The following is an 18,920-nucleotide window of genomic DNA, read 5'->3' on the forward strand; positions in this document are numbered from 1 at the left end:
AGGTGAGGAGCTAGAAGAAGAGAGAGAAGAAGAGAGAGAAGAAATATGAGTGAAGATACAATAGGAGGGAGGAGATGGGTCACAGCGAGTGGAGGAGGAACGTAGGGGGACGTAGGGGAACTGTCGTGCCATCTGAGGGTAAAAACACACACAACCCTCAGACCACTGATCCATATCATAGTCATTTCTCATATCACATTGAAAGGATCAGTAGCACAAAGCAGTGTGACTAGATAGAAAGTAAATGTCATACAATAAATGATACGCTCGCAAAAGTATTAGCAGAAACAAACCCAGTACAGTGCAACATGTTTGCATTTGTTTCAGTGTTGTTACTGCAGGAGGCCTTCCATATGTCTACATTGACTAAAAGTCAGAAACATATCAGCACTTTTTCGATAGAAAATATCTTTTAGTGGTTCTTTCACTCTGCTGTTCATTGTGTTAATATGTATGAAAAATATCACAAGTGTTGTGAAAAAATGTGCTGTAGCTGTTTTTCACACTTTAGAGCAGGTTTAAGAATGAAACAGAAGCTCTCAGAGGCGTATAGTTTAAATCAAAAGCAATAGGTTTATTTATCGAACAAAGTTATTCAGCCAACACAATTAAACATGCATGGGCTCTAATGATTTCCCTCTCAGAGGTCCACCATAAGACACGCTTAAACACATCAGCATCATCCTTAATATATGGGGTCCGCCCCTTGCTACACATTGGCCAAAGTCAAAGATGCAGGCGTGGCACGTTTGTACGTTATGACACCTGGGTGGAGGCCGTGAATGTCCATTCACCTTTGGCCCCTCCCAATAGGCGTTGGTTTCCGTCAGTGTGAGTGAGAGTTTGAGGCGAGAGGACCTGGGAAAGAGTGTGTGGAGAAAGCCGGGCTCAGCTGGGCGTTGGCCCTCGCTTGAATCTCACTGTCTATTGTGTCTTCCTTATCTTCTCTAAAGATGGCTGCCTGTTCTTATGTGACGCAGTTAAATAAGTAACCTCTCACCTGCTTCTCTCTGGCCTTGCTGTGTTGTGAGCACTGTATAAGTGGTTAATAGTGCTGCATAAGATAATGGTTATTAAAACTACAAATATACTAGTGATTAATTAAACTGTATATATAAGCTAGTTGCTGATTAAGCTGTATATAAGCTAGCTGTTGAATAAACTGTATATAAGCTAGTTGCTACTTAAAGCTGCATATAAACTAGCTGTTGATTAAGCTGTATATGAGCTAATTGCTGATTAAAACTGTATATATGCTAATTTTATCAACAAATCCCTCTCTTGACGTCTGAAGGACGTCACTTTCTTTACTTTCCTACCCTGTTCACACGCTGGTGTCTTCCTCTGCCTCTCCTGACCCTACCAGGCTGTTCTGCTCTTCCCATACTGGGTAAGCTCCATAAGGAGGGGGTGGTAATGGTTCCTTGGAGAGGGCAGTGGTGATGAGACGGCCAACCAAAGAACGAATACAGGGTATTATACAACATCCACATGAGACCAATATTGCAATGAACACACCCACTGACACTGCTATTGACAAGATCAGGTGCTTCCATTTTCCAAACATGTTTTCCATCCAATCTCCAAATGGATTGTTCACACCTGATGCTTCCTGCATTTCGTTTGACAGTGCCCTCAGACTATTCAGTGCTTTTGTGACTGAACCGTCCGGCGCAGTATTGTTGGGGATGACAGTGCAACACAGGTCTCCAAACATTGAGCAAACACCTCCTTTTTCAGCAAGCAACATGTCCAAAGCCATTCTGTTTTGTACAGTAATCAAAGAAGTAGGGGCCAGCTGCTCAGCCAGACCCTCTATTGCATCCCTAGTATGATTAGCCAAACGAAGAACATTGTAATGCACATAATTGATACGATCAACATTTTTATTCACAGTTATCCATGGAATAATACTTGCGACACTCTCAAAACCTGCTGCAATTTGGTCTACCAATTTGTATTCATTAGGCACTCCTCTGGGCACTCCGATAGCATCTATGTAAGTTGGACCTCTGTCCAGGCTGAACTCAGCTTCAGCTGCTCTTTTAGCTAAGATATGTCTGCGTCTGCGTTGGGTCAGGCTTTGTACTTTGTTTTGGTCCTGTATTATTTTGTCTCCCACTAAGGTAAGTGGCATTGCCAGCCTCACCATAGCACAGACTCCTATTGTAGATGGTGGTATGTTAGTGAATAAGCGCAGACCCCCACAGTAGTAGAATAGCCCTCCCCTAGCCCAAGAACCTATCTCTGAGCCTGGTCGTGTCATGTTGCACCAGTCTTCTGGCACACTACCTAGGTGGATTTGAGCTCTATCGTTGGTGAAATGGTAACAGACATATCTGGATCCTAGTCCTTTGTAAGCTTTGAAATAACCTACTGCAGTTTGGTTGTCTATCGGTGGGAATATGGATGCCAGAGTAGTGCAATGTGGTGGAGTAGCCATTTTAGTCATTTTTGTCATGCACGCGTATCCTGTTGGGTCAGATTCAGGATATAGTGGTGCTGGTTCGGTGAACATAGCTGGTCTAGCTGCAGCACAAGCTACACAGCCACTCATTTTGTTTTTTATAGCATTATCAACAATCCAATTTAACCATACATTGTCGCTTCCTTGTCCTGTAGCTAATTGGATCACCTGTTGGGGAGTCCATTTAGAAAAGTCTTCTGATAAGACAGTAGGTGGGTCTGGTGGTAGCGGTTGTCTGTGCGGAATTATGTTTATTTGAATTCCTACTCTCGGGTCTTTGCCTGGGACGTCCACTAATAGGGCGAACCATATTATGTTTTTTCCTGTGCTGCTTTTGGTGACGTTGTTCAGGGACAGAGATAAGGGATTGGCTGTTGCTGAAAAGTCTCGTTGGAAGTCTATTTTGTCCCATAAGGTCCTTCTCGGACTTTCCCCTCGCATTGTTGGCTTCCACCGCCCTGTGTGCTTAGTTACCGCCCCCCAGGAATGACAAAACGCTATGGACGGGACGTTCACGTAATTCTCACATCTGTTGACTATGGCATTGTCAGCACACAAATACACAGCACGACCTCTCCATGCTCTTGGACTTCTTCCACAGTTAATCACATCACACAAATCAAAAGTAAAAACGGTTTTGCTCCCCTTGGTATAGTTTAAGGTCAGATATGCACGACACGCTTTTGGTGGTGGCTTGTATGCCGGTTCTGAGGCATCTCTTTTTTGCCTAACCTTCCCTCTCTCGAGGTCGTTTTGAGTTTTGTTCACATCCTCGCCGCTTGTTGTCAGATTGAAGCTTGGATGACTCTCAAACCTTGTCAGATTTTGCATGTTCACATCCTTGCCACTTGTTGTCAGATTGCAGCTTGGATGACTCTCAAACCCTGTCAGATTTTGCACTGCCTCTGGCAGACAGCCATAGTTTCCGCTAGTCGGTTTGTTCACTGTTTTGTCCCCCATTTTCAATCCCAAAGTCAAGAATATCACAAATGCCACACCCAAACCCAATAGGACCCACCCAGTTCTTTTACCTATCCCCATGTCTTTCCAGGTACCTGGAGTGGGATGAATCCCCTGTGGCTGGATGTCTGTTTCCCCCAACAGATTACACTCACACTCCATTTTGCGCCAGATCACCTCGGACCTCTGCTAAGGGTCTGGAACGCTCAGATGCTGGGGCACAATGTGACAGGTGGTGCCAAGGTGCTCCTGATTTACCTATGACCTGGACCGAGTGTGAAGTAACCTCCTTCACTTCGTACGGCCCTGTCCACCTGGGGTCAGTCCACTTTCTCTTGTGAACTTTGACCCTGACCCAGTCACCCACTCGGATGAGATTTTTCACTTCCTCCTGGTCAGCTGCACTGGTCCGCAGGACCTGTTTGGAGAGAGCCTCCGTGAGAGTGATTAACGCAGTCATATATGCCTTCATTTCAACTTGCTGCACATCTAAAGCAGGAATATGACTACTGTCTCTTGGAGGACCAGGCATTTGCCTCCCTGTCATTAACTCATGTGGTGAAAGATGCGTCTCATTTCCTTGTGCGCTCCTCATTGCCATTAGAGCTAATGGTAAGGCTTCAACCCATGTCAGCTTTGATGCCGCACATGTCTTTGCTATTTTTGATTTTAGCGTCTGATTTGCCCTCTCTACCAGTCCTTGTGACTGTGGATGATACACTGATCCATATCTATGTCTGATTCCTAGTCTGGCTTCCACTTCCTGCAAATGCTTATTACTGAAATGTGAACCATTATCGGACCTTATGCATCTAGGAACACCATAGCGAGGTATTAGTTCTGTTTGCAGCCACTTTATTACTGTCTGTGCGTCTTCTTTTTTAGTTGGGATTGCCTCTACCCACTTTGAGAATCTGTCAACCATTACCAAAATGTATCTTTTTCCTTGTACTCTGTTATCATGTCCCATGTCAGTAAAGTCTATGCTGATGTCTTGGAAGCAGGCTGATGGTACAGGATAAGAGCCCATAGGTGTCTTGTACGGTTTCTTCACATTGTGATCCCCACAGGTGGTGCATTCGTCGCAGAAGAGGGACACCATGCTTTCCATGCGTGGGTGCCACCACAGTGCTTCCACCCTTTGTAATGTTCCTTTCTTTCCTTCGTGCGTTGGTCCATGTGCCTCTGGTATCAGTGAGACACATAATTCTGCTGGTGATACCACTCTGCCATCATGGGATCTCCAAAGTCCACTTTCTCCTTTTGTTGCTCCTTTCCTTTGCCATTCAGACCATTCGTATGGTCCAGCCTTCTTCTGTATCTCAATCAGTGTTTCTTCAGTGATTTCGGGTTCTTGTATGGCTATTTTCAGAACCATCTGTTTTGGTCTGTATCCTCCTACTTCTTTAGCAGCTTCATCTGCCTTGTCGTTTCCCACACTTATTCTGGTCTTTGCCTTGCCATCATGTCCTTTGCATTTCATGATTGCCACTCTTTTTGGTAGCTTCATAGCTTCCACCAGTGCCATGATTTCCTTCTTGTGTTTGATGGGTGCGTCCATTGATGTTGTGTATCCTCTTCTTCGCCACATGGGCCCATCAACGTGAGCTGCTCCATGTGCGTAAGCAGAATCTGTGACGATGTTTGCAGATTTTCCTTCTGCTATTTTCAAGGCTTGTATGAGCGCTTCGACTTCTGCCAGTTGTGCTGATGCTGGTTGAGGTAGGATACCTGATGCTACTATTGTGTGTTCCATGTCTTCGAATTGTCTCACCACAGCATAGGATGCTGTGTTTCCGTCATTTCCTTTGTAGCAACATCCATCCGTGTATAACCACATTTCTGCTCCTGGGATTGGTGTATTTCCCAGGTCTGGCCTTAGTTTGTTTTCAATGATTGCTCTTGCTTCGCAGCTGTGTGGTTGATCTCCTTGTCCTTGTTGTAGTGATGTCGCCATATTGATTCCTCCTGTTTCATAGACAATATGTGCTCTTGTGCATTCTCTTTGAATTTTCGATTTTCTTGCAGCTCCGAACGTGAATTCTTTGCTGAGGAGGAATGCAGCCACACCATGATGTGTGTGGATTTTCAGAGGGTGGCACATGACAATGTGGGATGTTTTCTCGATCGCCTTTGCAATTGCCGCCATGTGTCTTGTACAGGTGGATTGGCCAACTTCAACTGGGTCCAGTTTTGATGAGTGATACATGAGTACCACTCTTTCTCCCCCTTTTTTCTGATACAAAACTGCATTTACCATCCCTCCTTTTTGTTCAGAAACATCTAGGTGAAAAGGGAGTAAATAGTCTGGAGCTTGAAGAGCCGAGGCATGTGACAAAGTCTGTTTGAGTTTGGTGAACGCGTCTTCAGCGTCTTGTGTCCACACCAGTGGGGCAGAGGTGTTTCTAGTTCCTGGTTCCTTGAGCAGGCTTCTGAGACAGGTGGTGAGGTCAGTGTAGTCTGGAATGTGACTACGAGAGTAGCCTGTTAGACCCAGGAATGACAGCATATGTCCCACGGTGATAGGTCTGTCATGATGGAGAATGCTGTCTCTGTGGGCTGTGCTTACAGCCAGGCCGCTAGATGAGAGAGTGCGACCCAGGAATGTGACTTGTCTCCTACATGTTTGGACCTTGGTCTTCTTAACTTTGTAGCCTTTTGAGGCTAACAGCAGCAGCAGAGTCTCAGTGGCCTCCAGGCAGGTGGCAGAAGATGGGGCAGCAATCAGGAGGTCATCCACATATTGTATGAGGACGACACCATCCGGCACCTCTATATCAGACAAGTGTAGTCTGAGATGATGGTTGAACAAACCTGGAGAACAACGAAAGCCTTGTGGCAGGCGAGAGTAGGTGTATTGCTGGTCGTTGAATGTGAAAGCAAACAGTGTCTGTGAGTCTTTGTCCAGAGGGATGCTGAAGAAGGCGTTAGCGAGGTCAATTACTGTGAAATATGAGTGCTGTGGGCTGAGATTTGTTAAGGCAATATGTGGATCTGGAACTGGATATGACGCCGGTTGTGTGGCATCATTGATTGGTCGAAAATCTTGTACCATCCGCCAGCCTGTGTTGTTTCCGGCCTTCTGCACTGGCAATATCGCTGTATTGTATGGTGATCGAGTTTTCACCAACACTCCAGCTTGTAACAGACCTGCAATGGTCGGGGCGATGCCTGCGATTTGTTCTGGCTTTAGTTTGTACTGTGGATGCCAGATAGGAGGTGCAAATGGATCCAACAGCGTCACCTTCACAGGTTTGACCGTTGCCAATTTTCCCACATCATAAGGGCCAGTCGTCCATAGTGTCGCAGGCACGCCGTCCAATAGAGCTTGAGTTGCAGGATGGTCAGTGCATGGTTTACCATGATGGCGTGGCAGTGGTAAATGTTCAGGTAGTGTGTGTTCTTTGGTAGAGATGATCCATCGCCACATATCTTCTTCTGTTGCCTTCAGCAGTCCTGCTGTATCTGTGTGTGTCCATGACAGAGTATGTGCTCTTTTAATCATGGGGCCGAGTCCTCTGGCCTCTTGTCCAAATCCAACCGCTAGGGTGACGTGTGGAGCAGATTCTTTGCTGAGACCATACCACTTGGTCTGATAATCATCCAATATCACTGCTGCTGCCACGCCTTCTTTTCCACAATACACATCATGACATATTATTTGTGGAGTTAGGTGTGCCATATTGATGTCCCAATCTTCAGCATATGGGCAGTCTGGATCGTCCGTGACATTCATAGTGCAGTGCACATATGGTAGAGGAGTTTTATATGGATGCAGTCTTTGGATCTGTTCTCTGTGTATGTTGAACCAGAATTGAATTGTTGGTGTGCTTGGTCCTGTGGCTAGACATCTCAGCCAGTACACTTCTTCATCCAATGATTCCACATTAATGGACGTTTGTGGCATAGATAGTATTCGCACAGGCATTGATAGTGTGCTTGCAGGGGGAGGGTCCAGTGAGACCTGGACCCCTTCGTTATTTAGCCATATTGTTAGACCGAATTTAGTCATCAGATCGCGGCCCAGTAGGTTTACTGGGCAGTTTGGCGCTGATAGGAAGCTGTGTGACCATTGTTGACTTCCAATTTGGACATTTAAAGGTTTAGTGCACCACTGGCGTTCTGGCGCGCCTGAGACCCCAACCACTGACACATATTTAGATGACAGGACCTGTGGAGACGTGAGGCTGGAATATGTTGCCCCTGTGTCCACCAAAAATGTGTGTGCCTGTCCGTTTATTGTGCAAGTGAGAGTTGGCTCACTTGCTAGTCCAAATTTCATGATGCCGGTGCCAGGTGGTTGTGGGGTGTCCTAGTAGGGATAATAGTTATTCGCCCACTGAGCTTGTAGTGCCTGGTTGACATTTTCTCCGGAGCTAGGATCATTTTGCGGCCATTGCTCAGTGCCTCCTAGTGGCGCCTGGTATGGCTGTCCAGCTTGATTCTGGTTTCGTGGATCCTGAAAGCCTCCTCTTCCTCTCTGATAATTTCCTCTTCCTCTGGGTCCTCTTCCTCTTCCACGTGTTGGGCCTTGTTGATGTGACAGGTCACGTGTGTGACAGTTACGTGAGTAGTGGCCTGGTTTTCCACAGGTGTAGCAGTAGAAAGTGCCTCCTTGGCCACCCCCTTGATCACCTCCTCTTTGTCCTCCTCTTTGGTTTTGTTGCCATGGTTGCTGCACCATTACAGGGACCACTTGTGCTGCTAGTGGTTCCAGTTGAGCCATCTGCTTCTTTTTGTCCTTTGCAATCTTTTGGGCCGTGTCCAGGTCAGACAGCTGTCTCTTCATCAGTGCCACTTGCAGTGCCTTGAGCTCCACATCTGATGCTTCTGCAGCTGTTCTGTGTTTATCATAGTGATGCAGTACATGTTCTCTCCATGCAGATTGAGTGAAGGAGGCGATGGCCACAGTGTTTTCAATCGCCTCTCTTACCTTTGCAGGCAATCCTTTGGTCACCATGCTTCTCCAGAGTGCCATTGATGTCTGAGATGCATCTGGGGATTCTCTAAATGTTGTTCTCCATACTTGCTCAGCGCGAGCTAGGAGATCTGCAGCAGGCTCCCCAGGCTTGGCCATGAAGGTTGACATTTGGCTGTGGTCTGTTGGGGTGGGGTACTCTCTTCTTAAGGCCTGATGTAGTAACAGCCTGACACCGCCTATGGGCGTGGGGTCAGGCGCGTTTGTGGTTCCTGCTACGGCTTCAAGCTTTTTCAGTGTGTGTGGGTCAGATGCTCTGGCCAGCAGGCCTCTGTAGTCACCAAGTGCCAGTTTGTGGGACTTTGTATATTTATCTAGCTCTTCTAGCCATGGCTCTGCTCCTGAGGACAGTGAAGGAAGGGCAGTCAGCAGTGTTGACATGTCCATGAAAGAGAAGGGAATAAATGCCATCTGGTGAGGGGCTGCAGCTGTTGGAGCTGGTCTGAGTGGCATCTGACGTGAGTTAGGCCCATATTGTTGTCCACTGCGCGTTGTTGATGGGGCTGTGGCATATCCGGTGAAATTTCCATTTAGCGTTAGCCTCTGTACTTCATGTGTTTGTGGCCATTTGTGTTCGTTGGCTGGCTGTGCAGCTAGTTCGATCAGCTCCTTCTCTTCCTCTGTACCAGGAACCCACAGGTCCGCTTGTGGTATAGCATATCCACTAGCCTCCATGTAAGGCGTATAGCCTGTTGCTGCATGGGCTTTTTCCAGCTGTTCGAGCTCCTCCAGTTGTTGTTCCAGGATTTGAATATCCTCTTGTGTTTCGTCTTCTTGTCTGTGTTGGTAACGGTCTCTGATTGAGTTGCTCACTCTGTGCCGAGTTTCGAGTGGGGCAGTCGATTCGAAAGCATCGAAGCGTGGCTCATTGTGTGCGTCGACAATTAGTGTAGGTGTAGTTTCAGGTCCGGGTGTGTTTCGCAGCCCTAGGGCGCTCAGTTGAGTCATCAGGTATCCCACAGTCTTCTCAACTTGCTTCGCTCTTTTTCTTCTCTCTTTTTCCTCTACTGAGACAGGTATCTGCAGCTCTCCTTCATCTACTGCGAAGATGCCTTTCAGGAACCCCTTTGATACTGGTCTTACTGGAGCCTGAATGAAAGGGTTATTTGTGGGCACATAATCGGGAGGGGGAGGTGGGAGATCCGGGTGCAGTTGGCTTTGTTCATGTTCATGCATGTCTTTGTGTTGCGGTGGCAGGTCAGGATACAGGTTGCTTTGTTCATGCTTGGGCTTGTCATTGTCGATAGGGGTGAATGGGTTGTCGGCATATGAGGGAGGGGCAGTGGATGAGGGTGTTAGGGCCGGAAACATGCCTCCGCTGTGTTTGGCGGCCTCTAGTGGTGAACGTGCTGCTTCAGCATCCAGCTCCATTGCGTTCCATGGCTCTTTGCCAACCCGCTCCATCCATCTCTTCTCGATTCCAGTGAGAATCAGCTTGCTGCCCATCCTGTTGTTATCAAAATCGAAGCACCGTTTAAGATAAGGCCAGACGCCTTTTTCTGCAGCTGCGTTGTTTCTTGCTGTTCTTTTTCCCATGTTTAGATATCTTGGATTTCTGTCCTGCCATTCGTTCTTCTTCTCTTCACAGTGTCTCATCACTTCCCTGTTCATCTGTTGTACCATCTCTTCTGAAGGGGAACAATTCAGCCGTTCTCCATCCCAAATGGCTTTATCTTTCCATCTTTTTATCAATCGTTGGTAGGCGTGTTGTTCCACTGGCCAAAGTTTGCTTCGTCCATTAATCCTGCTCTGTTCCTGGACAGCATTCTCCAAGATGCTCAGATAAGAGGAGAATTTCTCCGCCATGATGGGTGTTTCTGTAACATGCAATGAGAGTCTGAAATCAGTATTCCCAAATGTCCACACGATGGAGCCAAAAACTCCTGTCCATTGTTCCTGTTGCAGTTCTTGAATAGGCCACAGAAAAGCCAACATGCAGGACAAATGTTTTTTTTTTTTCAAAAGCACCAGCAGAGGGAGCCAACGCTCCTCCCAAGTTTCCTGGTGTCTGGTTGAACTCAAATCAATGTCATTCACACTGCTGCATGTCTTAAAACCTGCTTTTCTCTGTAATATGTGTGTGTGTGAAATGATGATCTATTTTATTATTAACACTTTATGGTGAAGAGGACGAAAACAGTACAGTTATAGAGTTATTTCGAAGTCTCTGTGTGAATGGACACAAAAGCTCGTCCATTATACTAATGTGGCAATTTTCAGCCATAATCTTATGGTTTTAGCAAGCATTACCGTGCAGAGGTCACTGATCTTTATTCTGTTGTACGAGAGAATGACGGAGTGCTTCTCTCGGCGTTTTAAACCTTCATACAGTGACCTCACAACTCCGCATATAAGCATTACAAGTATTACGCATATTATTTAACAGTGTATGAATATATATTATTTACAAATCTGCCTATATACCCCTGCTAGGTGTGAAATGCTATGTTTTAATTACTCAAGCAATGGCTTGTAACTAAATATTTTATAAGGCAGAGAGAGAGTGTTAACCTTGCCCCCACCTTTTTAAATATCTTCCGCTAACTGTCTTTGTAACTGTCTTTGTAAGTAGACACAAATCAAGGCCGCGTCTGTATTTTTTTTATCAGGAGTAGTCAAATCCTCCCTAATATTCCCACCGCCAGTCTTGACTAAATGAATAGAAGATTTGTAGCAGCTGTTAACCTTGTATATTCATACTTTTAGCGACTGTCTGGCTGGAACAATAGAAGCTGTGTATTAGCTTTTAAAACTTTTTTTTTTTTTTTTTTTTTTCTTCCTGGTAGCATTCCTGGACTGCTGTGTTTCCGCATTACACTTTGCTAACGATCCCTAAGGAACACAATTTTCCAATAAATTTAACTATGCCAGTAAAACTGACACTTATATTAGCCCTCAGCTGTCTCTCAGCATATTCTAGTGATTTATGTGTGTGTGTGAATGTAACAGTCGTGTATAATGTGTGTTTTCCCTACTCTGGACACCAACCTTTGAAACAACACACCAACATTTTCAAACACCAAGCACGGCCTCAGCTGGCTGTCTCTAACGCACAAAGAAACTCAGAAACAGCATAAACTCTGAACCAGGTCTCAGCGCTTACATATATGCTCCTAATAATCGCACTCATTTAAACGAAATCGAATCCATACACAGCCGTGGTTATGTACGCTTCAAACATGCACTTTCATTCAAACAAAATTGCAACACACTGCCATTTTTAAATGCGCAGAGATCACCAATGCGGTAAAGGAATATCTTTAGAAACACAGTCAAACAAATAAACAAAAGTTAAAACGTACAGCTCAGCAAATAGTCACCCGCATTCATACTAGATAATCAAAACACACGCTGCCGTGTCTATAAGCATAAATCAGTCACAAGCACGGAGTCACCCGCATTCCTACTAGATAATCAAAACACACGCTGCCGTCTCTTTAAGCATAAATCAGTCACAAACACGGAGTTGTAGAAGAGATGTACAGCTCTTTTTACACACTCATCACATTCCATCAGCAAGCTTTTTTCTCAACCTCATCAAACAGACTGGAGCGCTACTGATCGTTCGATCACAACGCAAATGACAAACAGCTTTTTAGCAACCAAAAAACAGTCAGATTATAAAGGATTCTTTCCCTATTCCGTGACAGCTAATCCACTTTATCAAACTAAACAAACAGACACCTCTTGGACGCCTGCGCAAATGACAACTGCTTCTCAGCAAACAAACACAGTAAACACCAATTAAAACCAAATTTGAAATGCGCACAATTCACAAATACGGTCTAGCACGTAAGTAATACTTTTACAAATGCAGTGAAACAATGAACACACATTAGAACATACACGGCTGTCTCTTTAAATGTAAATCAGTCAGAAGCACGGCCTTCGGATGAACTGACTCTTTTTTTTTTTTTTTTTTTTTAGACACACATTTATCAGAAACGCATTGTAACAGCAATTTGTCTTTTATCTCGATCTCATCAAACAGACTGTGTACCGCTGATCTCTCGACCACGATACAAATGAAAAACAAATGCTTTTTCAGCAAACAATCAGTCAGATTATAATAATTTCTGTCCCTATCTTACACACATATCAAAGAGCTCTGCTTCTTTAATACATCACAACGGCCGCTGCTTTTTGTCAAAAACAATGTTACAGCCGGGAGCTGATCCCGGACCTACCGCGTCGAAGACTGATATTTTAACCACTACTCCATCAGGGTAGAACGTAAATAATACAATTTAACTGCTTTTTTATCCTAGGTCATCTCTGGACCTGTACACGTTCTGGCCATTTTCATTAATCTCGTCCGTTATTAACAACACACCGATATAATCAACTTCTGTGCTCTCGTCCAGAAACTCCGTCGAGGAAACTCTAATCAGAGTAACACTATTTTTTTACTGAATCGCTACACACGAGTTGATGTCCGAAGACTCGATGCTCTTAATACGGGAATCCCGCAGTCAGTTTTCTCCATACAGTTTATCAATGACATCAATGACATATACATATATCCCCGTCATGTTATGCAATTTCTTCGTAGCCCAAAACATCCCATAAGTACGTTAGAAATCACGCCTTTTGCAACATGAATTTGAGTGTTCAGCGTGGAGCGCGTGTCTGCGAGCAAATGCGTTACACGGCTCACAGCACCTCACATCTACGCTATCACAAATGCGTCATTTCTCGCCGTTATTTGACGTTTTCTGATGGGCACATTCATACATATTCACAAACCCCCAAATGGCTGTATAACAACTCTGTTGCTGTGTGTTTAATCTTTACCATATTCTATACTAAGCAAATACTTACAGTTCGGACAGTCTGAGCACATTTTAGAATATTTCTATGAATACAATGTTGCAGAATTCAGTTAAATAGGTCTCTGCATACCTTGAGATGTGCACCGGTGCGTCTCAGACCCCCCGACTGCAATTTCGCTCCGATGGCAATTATCGGGTTCCCAGCCTCGAAGGGAGTGTTACGCCGTTATCTGGAATCAAAAGGAGAGGCCTGTTAACATTCTAACCTGAAGCTCTGTATCGTATCAGATCACGTCAGGGTCACCACTTTGTTGTGAAAAAATGTGCTGTAGCTGTTTTTCACACTTTAGAGCAGGTTTAAGAATGAAACAGAAGCTCTCAGAGGCGTATAGTTTAAATCAAAAGCAATAGGTTTATTTATCGAACAAAGTTATTCAGCCAACACAATTAAACATGCATGGGCTCTAATGATTTCCCTCTCAGAGGTCCACCATAAGACACGCTTAAACACATCAGCATCATCCTTAATATATGGGGTCCGCCCCTTGCTACACATTGGCCAAAGTCAAAGATGCAGGCGTGGCACGTTTGTACGTTATGACACCTGGGTGGAGGCCGTGAATGTCCATTCACCTTTGGCCCCTCCCAATAGGCGTTGGTTTCCGTCAGTGTGAGTGAGAGTTTGAGGCGAGAGGACCTGGGAAAGAGTGTGTGGAGAAAGCCGGGCTCAGCTGGGCGTTGGCCCTCGCTTGAATCTCACTGTCTATTGTGTCTTCCTTATCTTCTCTAAAGATGGCTGCCTGTTCTTATGTGACGCAGTTAAATAAGTAACCTCTCACCTGCTTCTCTCTGGCCTTGCTGTGTTGTGAGCACTGTATAAGTGGTTAATAGTGCTGCATAAGATAATGGTTATTAAAACTACAAATATACTAGTGATTAATTAAACTGTATATATAAGCTAGTTGCTGATTAAGCTGTATATAAGCTAGCTGTTGAATAAACTGTATATAAGCTAGTTGCTACTTAAAGCTGCATATAAACTAGCTGTTGATTAAGCTGTATATGAGCTAATTGCTGATTAAAACTGTATATATGCTAATTTTATCAACACAAGTATGTAAGAAATGTATGAATTGTGAGTTAATATGGATTAAATATATTATCATGCGTGCATCACTTGTGATCCGTATCACCGAGAAGTTATATAAATATAAAGAAACAATATTTCTATTAGCATTTCTCAGTTTAAGCTAACGCTGGACGGTCGGGTCTATAAAGCTAACGTTAGCTAACCAAGAAAGCAGCTTTTGTTCAGATAAACTTGTTTAAACTTGGTCTCAACAGTCAAAAGTCAGTCCTAGTGGATTAATATACACTGATAACTGAAAATATTATCAATATTAGGATAAACATCGGTTCAGATAGATACATAAATAAATACATAAAAAACAGTGGTGGAAAAAGTATATAAATCTCGCTTTTTTTCCTGCAAAAGTTGATCAGAATCAGACTTACCTTTATCAGTAACGTTAAGTCACGGATGCAGAAAAATCCTGGTTTGAAGGTGTTTCTTGGGAGGTTTCTTCGAGTGAAAGTAGATTTCGGCTTTTTCGAGTGAAAGTAGATTTCGGCTTTTTCTGACGGACCAACGGTTGGAACAGACTGAATTTAGAAAAAATGCACAATTTGGTAAACATGGTAACGATGGAACGTTCGACTGAGAACAGCTCGTTCTTACCTCAGAGTCTCCATCAGGTCCTCAACAGTCCTCCGCTGCACAAACAGACATTAAATACAACTTTAAGAGGAATATGAGCTCAAATAATACAACTAACATGACATTGTGACTCAGTCTCCTGTCGCGTTTGAGAGTCACGTGACCTGCCCAGGGGTTAACCACACATTAAGTCTCCATTCAGGCCTATTTAAAAAACACGGTCTCATATAATGTCCAATAATATAGAGATGCATGTTTGCATGGAGGTTTGAGGGTGTCAGGTTGGACCCTGTCCTTGGTCCTATGTGGTCCTCCAGTGTCCACAGATTGACAGCACGTGGACCTGCTGTTTCACGTTTCCTACATTGTTGTGACAGGAAGCCAGAGTTTCAGAATAAGTGACACAAACATCAATTTGAAATAAAATGAAAACATATTTTCTGAGGTTTGTTTACTGGTCCACATCCTGTCTGTCTTTGGGCCATCGTTGGACAAATGTCTCTCCAGAGACATTACATTTACACACCCCTGCATCACACCTGTATTACTCTCTTTGATCCATTTTCTTTTGTTAAAGTAGAAACTTGATGTAACTTTACTAATTGCTATTGTGCATAGTGGCATGTATGCACATGTTAAATGAGTTGTTTAACAAGTACTTGTGGGAAGAAGCAAAGTTAGTAATGTGCACGAATGAGTTCTTTGGTCCGAAATATTCTGCTAGGATGAACACTGTACACACTTTGGTTAGATTTTAGTCTACATGATTTAAAACACTGACCAAGGACTTGCTGTCATATAATGTATGTAAATGTAGATAATGGTTGGCTGCTATGTAATAGAATTTGTCACCAAGGAATCAAACCCGAAAAACAAATGCTATTTGTACACTTGAAGCACGATTGAGATTACTTACACTTCTTTACATAATTGTTATTGTGGAAAGCATTTTGTACACAGTCTCATCTATATAGTAGTTACAGACATAGATAAAGACAAATATGATGCATATGTTCATTAACACCACTATATTTGCTGTCATCATTACTGTCTGTTTTGCTAACATGAGTAAAATATAATACAGAGATGTGTTTTATCACATCAGAGCTACAATGATCTCAATAAGTTAATGGAACAAATTGTTTTCCTGTGATGCCAATACACACATTTGTGCACTTCTAGCACTCAACCAAATTAGTTGTCAAATACTGTGTTATGCATTTGTTGGCATGTGTGTATTTGTGTGAACTTTGTAGTTTGTGGTTAGATTTTCCTTGAAAGATGTTTTGCATTCTTTACTTCACAGCTGTCACAGAAATGACACATGTCTTGCTCTCTGACTCTTTCAAAACAACTAAAAATAATCATTTTTGAATTGTGATTGAGACAAAATGGCAGATAGGGCAATAGAGAGGCACAGATCTCAAATGTTTCCCAAAAACATGTCGCGAAACATTACATCTGTGTCGTTGTTGTGTCCTGTGCATCTCTTTTTCTCTCACTACAGCAAAGGCATGCGAAAATCTGCCAAAAGTCAGCAACCAAAAGGAGGAAGGTTTTTGACTCTAGCCGACAGAGAGCTGAGGGTACAGACCTCCCCGCGCTCAAACCAAAGGTAAGACTACACCTTAGGGCGGGGGAGTACAATTAGATTTAATAGGAAGAGAAAAACTGCTCAAAGTTGTACATCTCCGTGTGGAATCTCTGTCCGAAAATAACTGCAAGAACAGTTTCATGACATTTGAATATGTACAATTCAGCCGATATAAATGTAGGCGCTTTCAATTGTATTTCAGTCACAAGGTTCATCTTCTACTGGGAAAGTAAGTTGATTTGTCCTTTCTTTCTGTGTACATTAGTTTTTAGTGGCACGATTAATCAGCTGAAGCCCAAATGGCGTTCCCTCAGATCCCTCACTGTTTCTGGCTTTATAGATACTGGTTTCCCCTCTTTGAGCCATTGGCTTAAATAGTCTGAGGCGTGTCAACTCATACTGGTGGTATTAGTTTTAAAAAAAACACTGAATCTGTGGTATTTTCCTTTCCTTTCCACAACTATAAATCTTAAGATGTATGCATTATAATTTCATTTTCTTTAAACATAACTGTGTTGACAGTATGACCCCCTATCTTCTCAAGCTGCACTACTTCTTTTGAACCTCTTGTAGACTTATACTCTTACTCTTTGACAAGTCACCATCAGAATACAGAGCTCGGCCAAAAGTCTGTTTGTCTTAGTTTGTTCTTGTAAACTTCTCTGCTGGCTGAGACAAAGCAGCCAGGACAGAGGACAGGAGGAATGACATACTACTGTATGTGATACCTGCGTTCTTCATTATTATCATTTATAAACTTCACTCAGGACAATTTAGATTTGTTTCCAGTTATTAGTGGCTTTGCTGTTGTAAACATAACTGTTGCAGCTCTAGAACCAATATTTAGTTCTACCTAAATTACAAATAACTTCTATTCCTGTTCAGATTATTTAGTCATGAAAAAGTATTGATAAGAGTGGCTCCTTGGCCTAAAATCCTAAAGATACCTATCCGTACCTTTAGGCCACCGTAGTTCTATTAGGTACTGAGCTGAGGGTTGTGCAGTTGGTTGCAATTTGCAACCTCACCACTAGATGGATCTAAATCTCACACACTGTTCCTTTCAGGTAATTCTGATAAACCAAGACTTGTTGATCCTTGCGATTTGAATTGTGTCCAGTTAGACGTCTGTTGCTCAGCATATATATATATATAATATATATATATATATATATATATATAAATATATATATATAATATATATAATATATATAATATATATATATATAAATATATATATATATATATAATATATATAATATATATATATATATATATAAATATATATATATATAATATATATAATATATATATATATATATAATATATATATATAAATATATATATATATAATATATATAATATATATATATATATATAATATATATATATAAATATATATATATATATATAATATATATATATATATATTATATATATATATATATATTATATATATATATATATATATATTTGGTCATTACCTTTCTCTGATGACTTGTGACCCGTGTGTTAGAAAATCAAGTGGCAAAATGCGATCGACATATTGGGCACCCCTGGTTTAAGTGGTTTGTCAACTTTTATCATTTCATAAAGAGGTCATTCTTTACCTTCAGGTTATTTTATAAGTAGTAAATCTATTGTCTCTGCTGTCGGAATGTGGAGGTCCAGTTTGGTGGATAACTCACTCTGTCTGTGTACCTTATCAATTACTTTTTACAATCACTTCAGTAGTTTACTCATTTAATATTATCACCATCCAGATGAAGAAAGTTGCTATACAATAGAGCGAGGAGTCACTTGGTAGCAGTAGTCAGTCCCCTTAGCTCCCCAACCTCCTGCACCCCAACATCTGCTGCCATCAACCCCGGCTCCTGTGCCTCCGTCTCCAGCCACAGCAGCCTGGCATCAGGGTCTTCATCAGAGAACTGGAGCAGAGACCCTGAGCTCCGCAACACCGACAAACACTGCTTCAGCACCTGATTGGCCTTCCATTTCCCTTCCTTAGACCTCAACAAGGCATCTGTGGTGCCCTTATCAACTATAAGGTCCACACTGCTACAACCGTAGTGCTCGTGGAGCTGTGTGCAGTCCAGCTCTACGAACTCAAGCCGAGAGGAAAGATTGTGAGCTTGAATGGCTTTGGTTTGGACGTGTTCATGCATTAGTCGCACAGCTATGGGGGAAATGTCTGCACAAGTGACCCGGACCGGGAGAGGAGAGCGTCTGTAAATACAGGGCCCGAAAGCAGAAGTGCCACAGCCCATGGCCAGGACTTGGAGCAAACCGTCTGGGTGGGGCTTGGTCTGCAATAGGGGCATAATGAAGTCCCGGACAGCATCGAAGCCAAAGAACCACTCAAAGTGTTTGAAGGTGTTTGTGCTGCTGCTGCTCTCAGTGTAGAAGCGGTCCCAAGTTGCTTTCTTATCCAT

General features: G+C 43.0%; 1 protein-coding gene across 1 annotated transcript; it reads right to left on the reverse strand.

Annotated features, from left to right (window-relative positions):
• Window positions 1-18,284: 18,284 nt before the first annotated feature.
• LOC306783864 (citrate synthase-lysine N-methyltransferase CSKMT, mitochondrial-like) lies at window positions 18,285-18,920 on the reverse strand (the record flags this gene model as incomplete). The annotated part of the gene is made up of 1 exon (XM_079277684.1): window positions 18,285-18,920. The coding sequence occupies one exon, from the start codon at window positions 18,918-18,920 to the stop codon at window positions 18,285-18,287; it is 636 nt and encodes a 211-aa protein (XP_079133810.1).

This window comes from Melanostigma gelatinosum, assembly GCF_949748355.1.
Source record: "Melanostigma gelatinosum genome assembly, chromosome: 10".
NCBI classification, from domain to species: Eukaryota; Metazoa; Chordata; class Actinopteri; order Perciformes; family Zoarcidae; genus Melanostigma; species Melanostigma gelatinosum.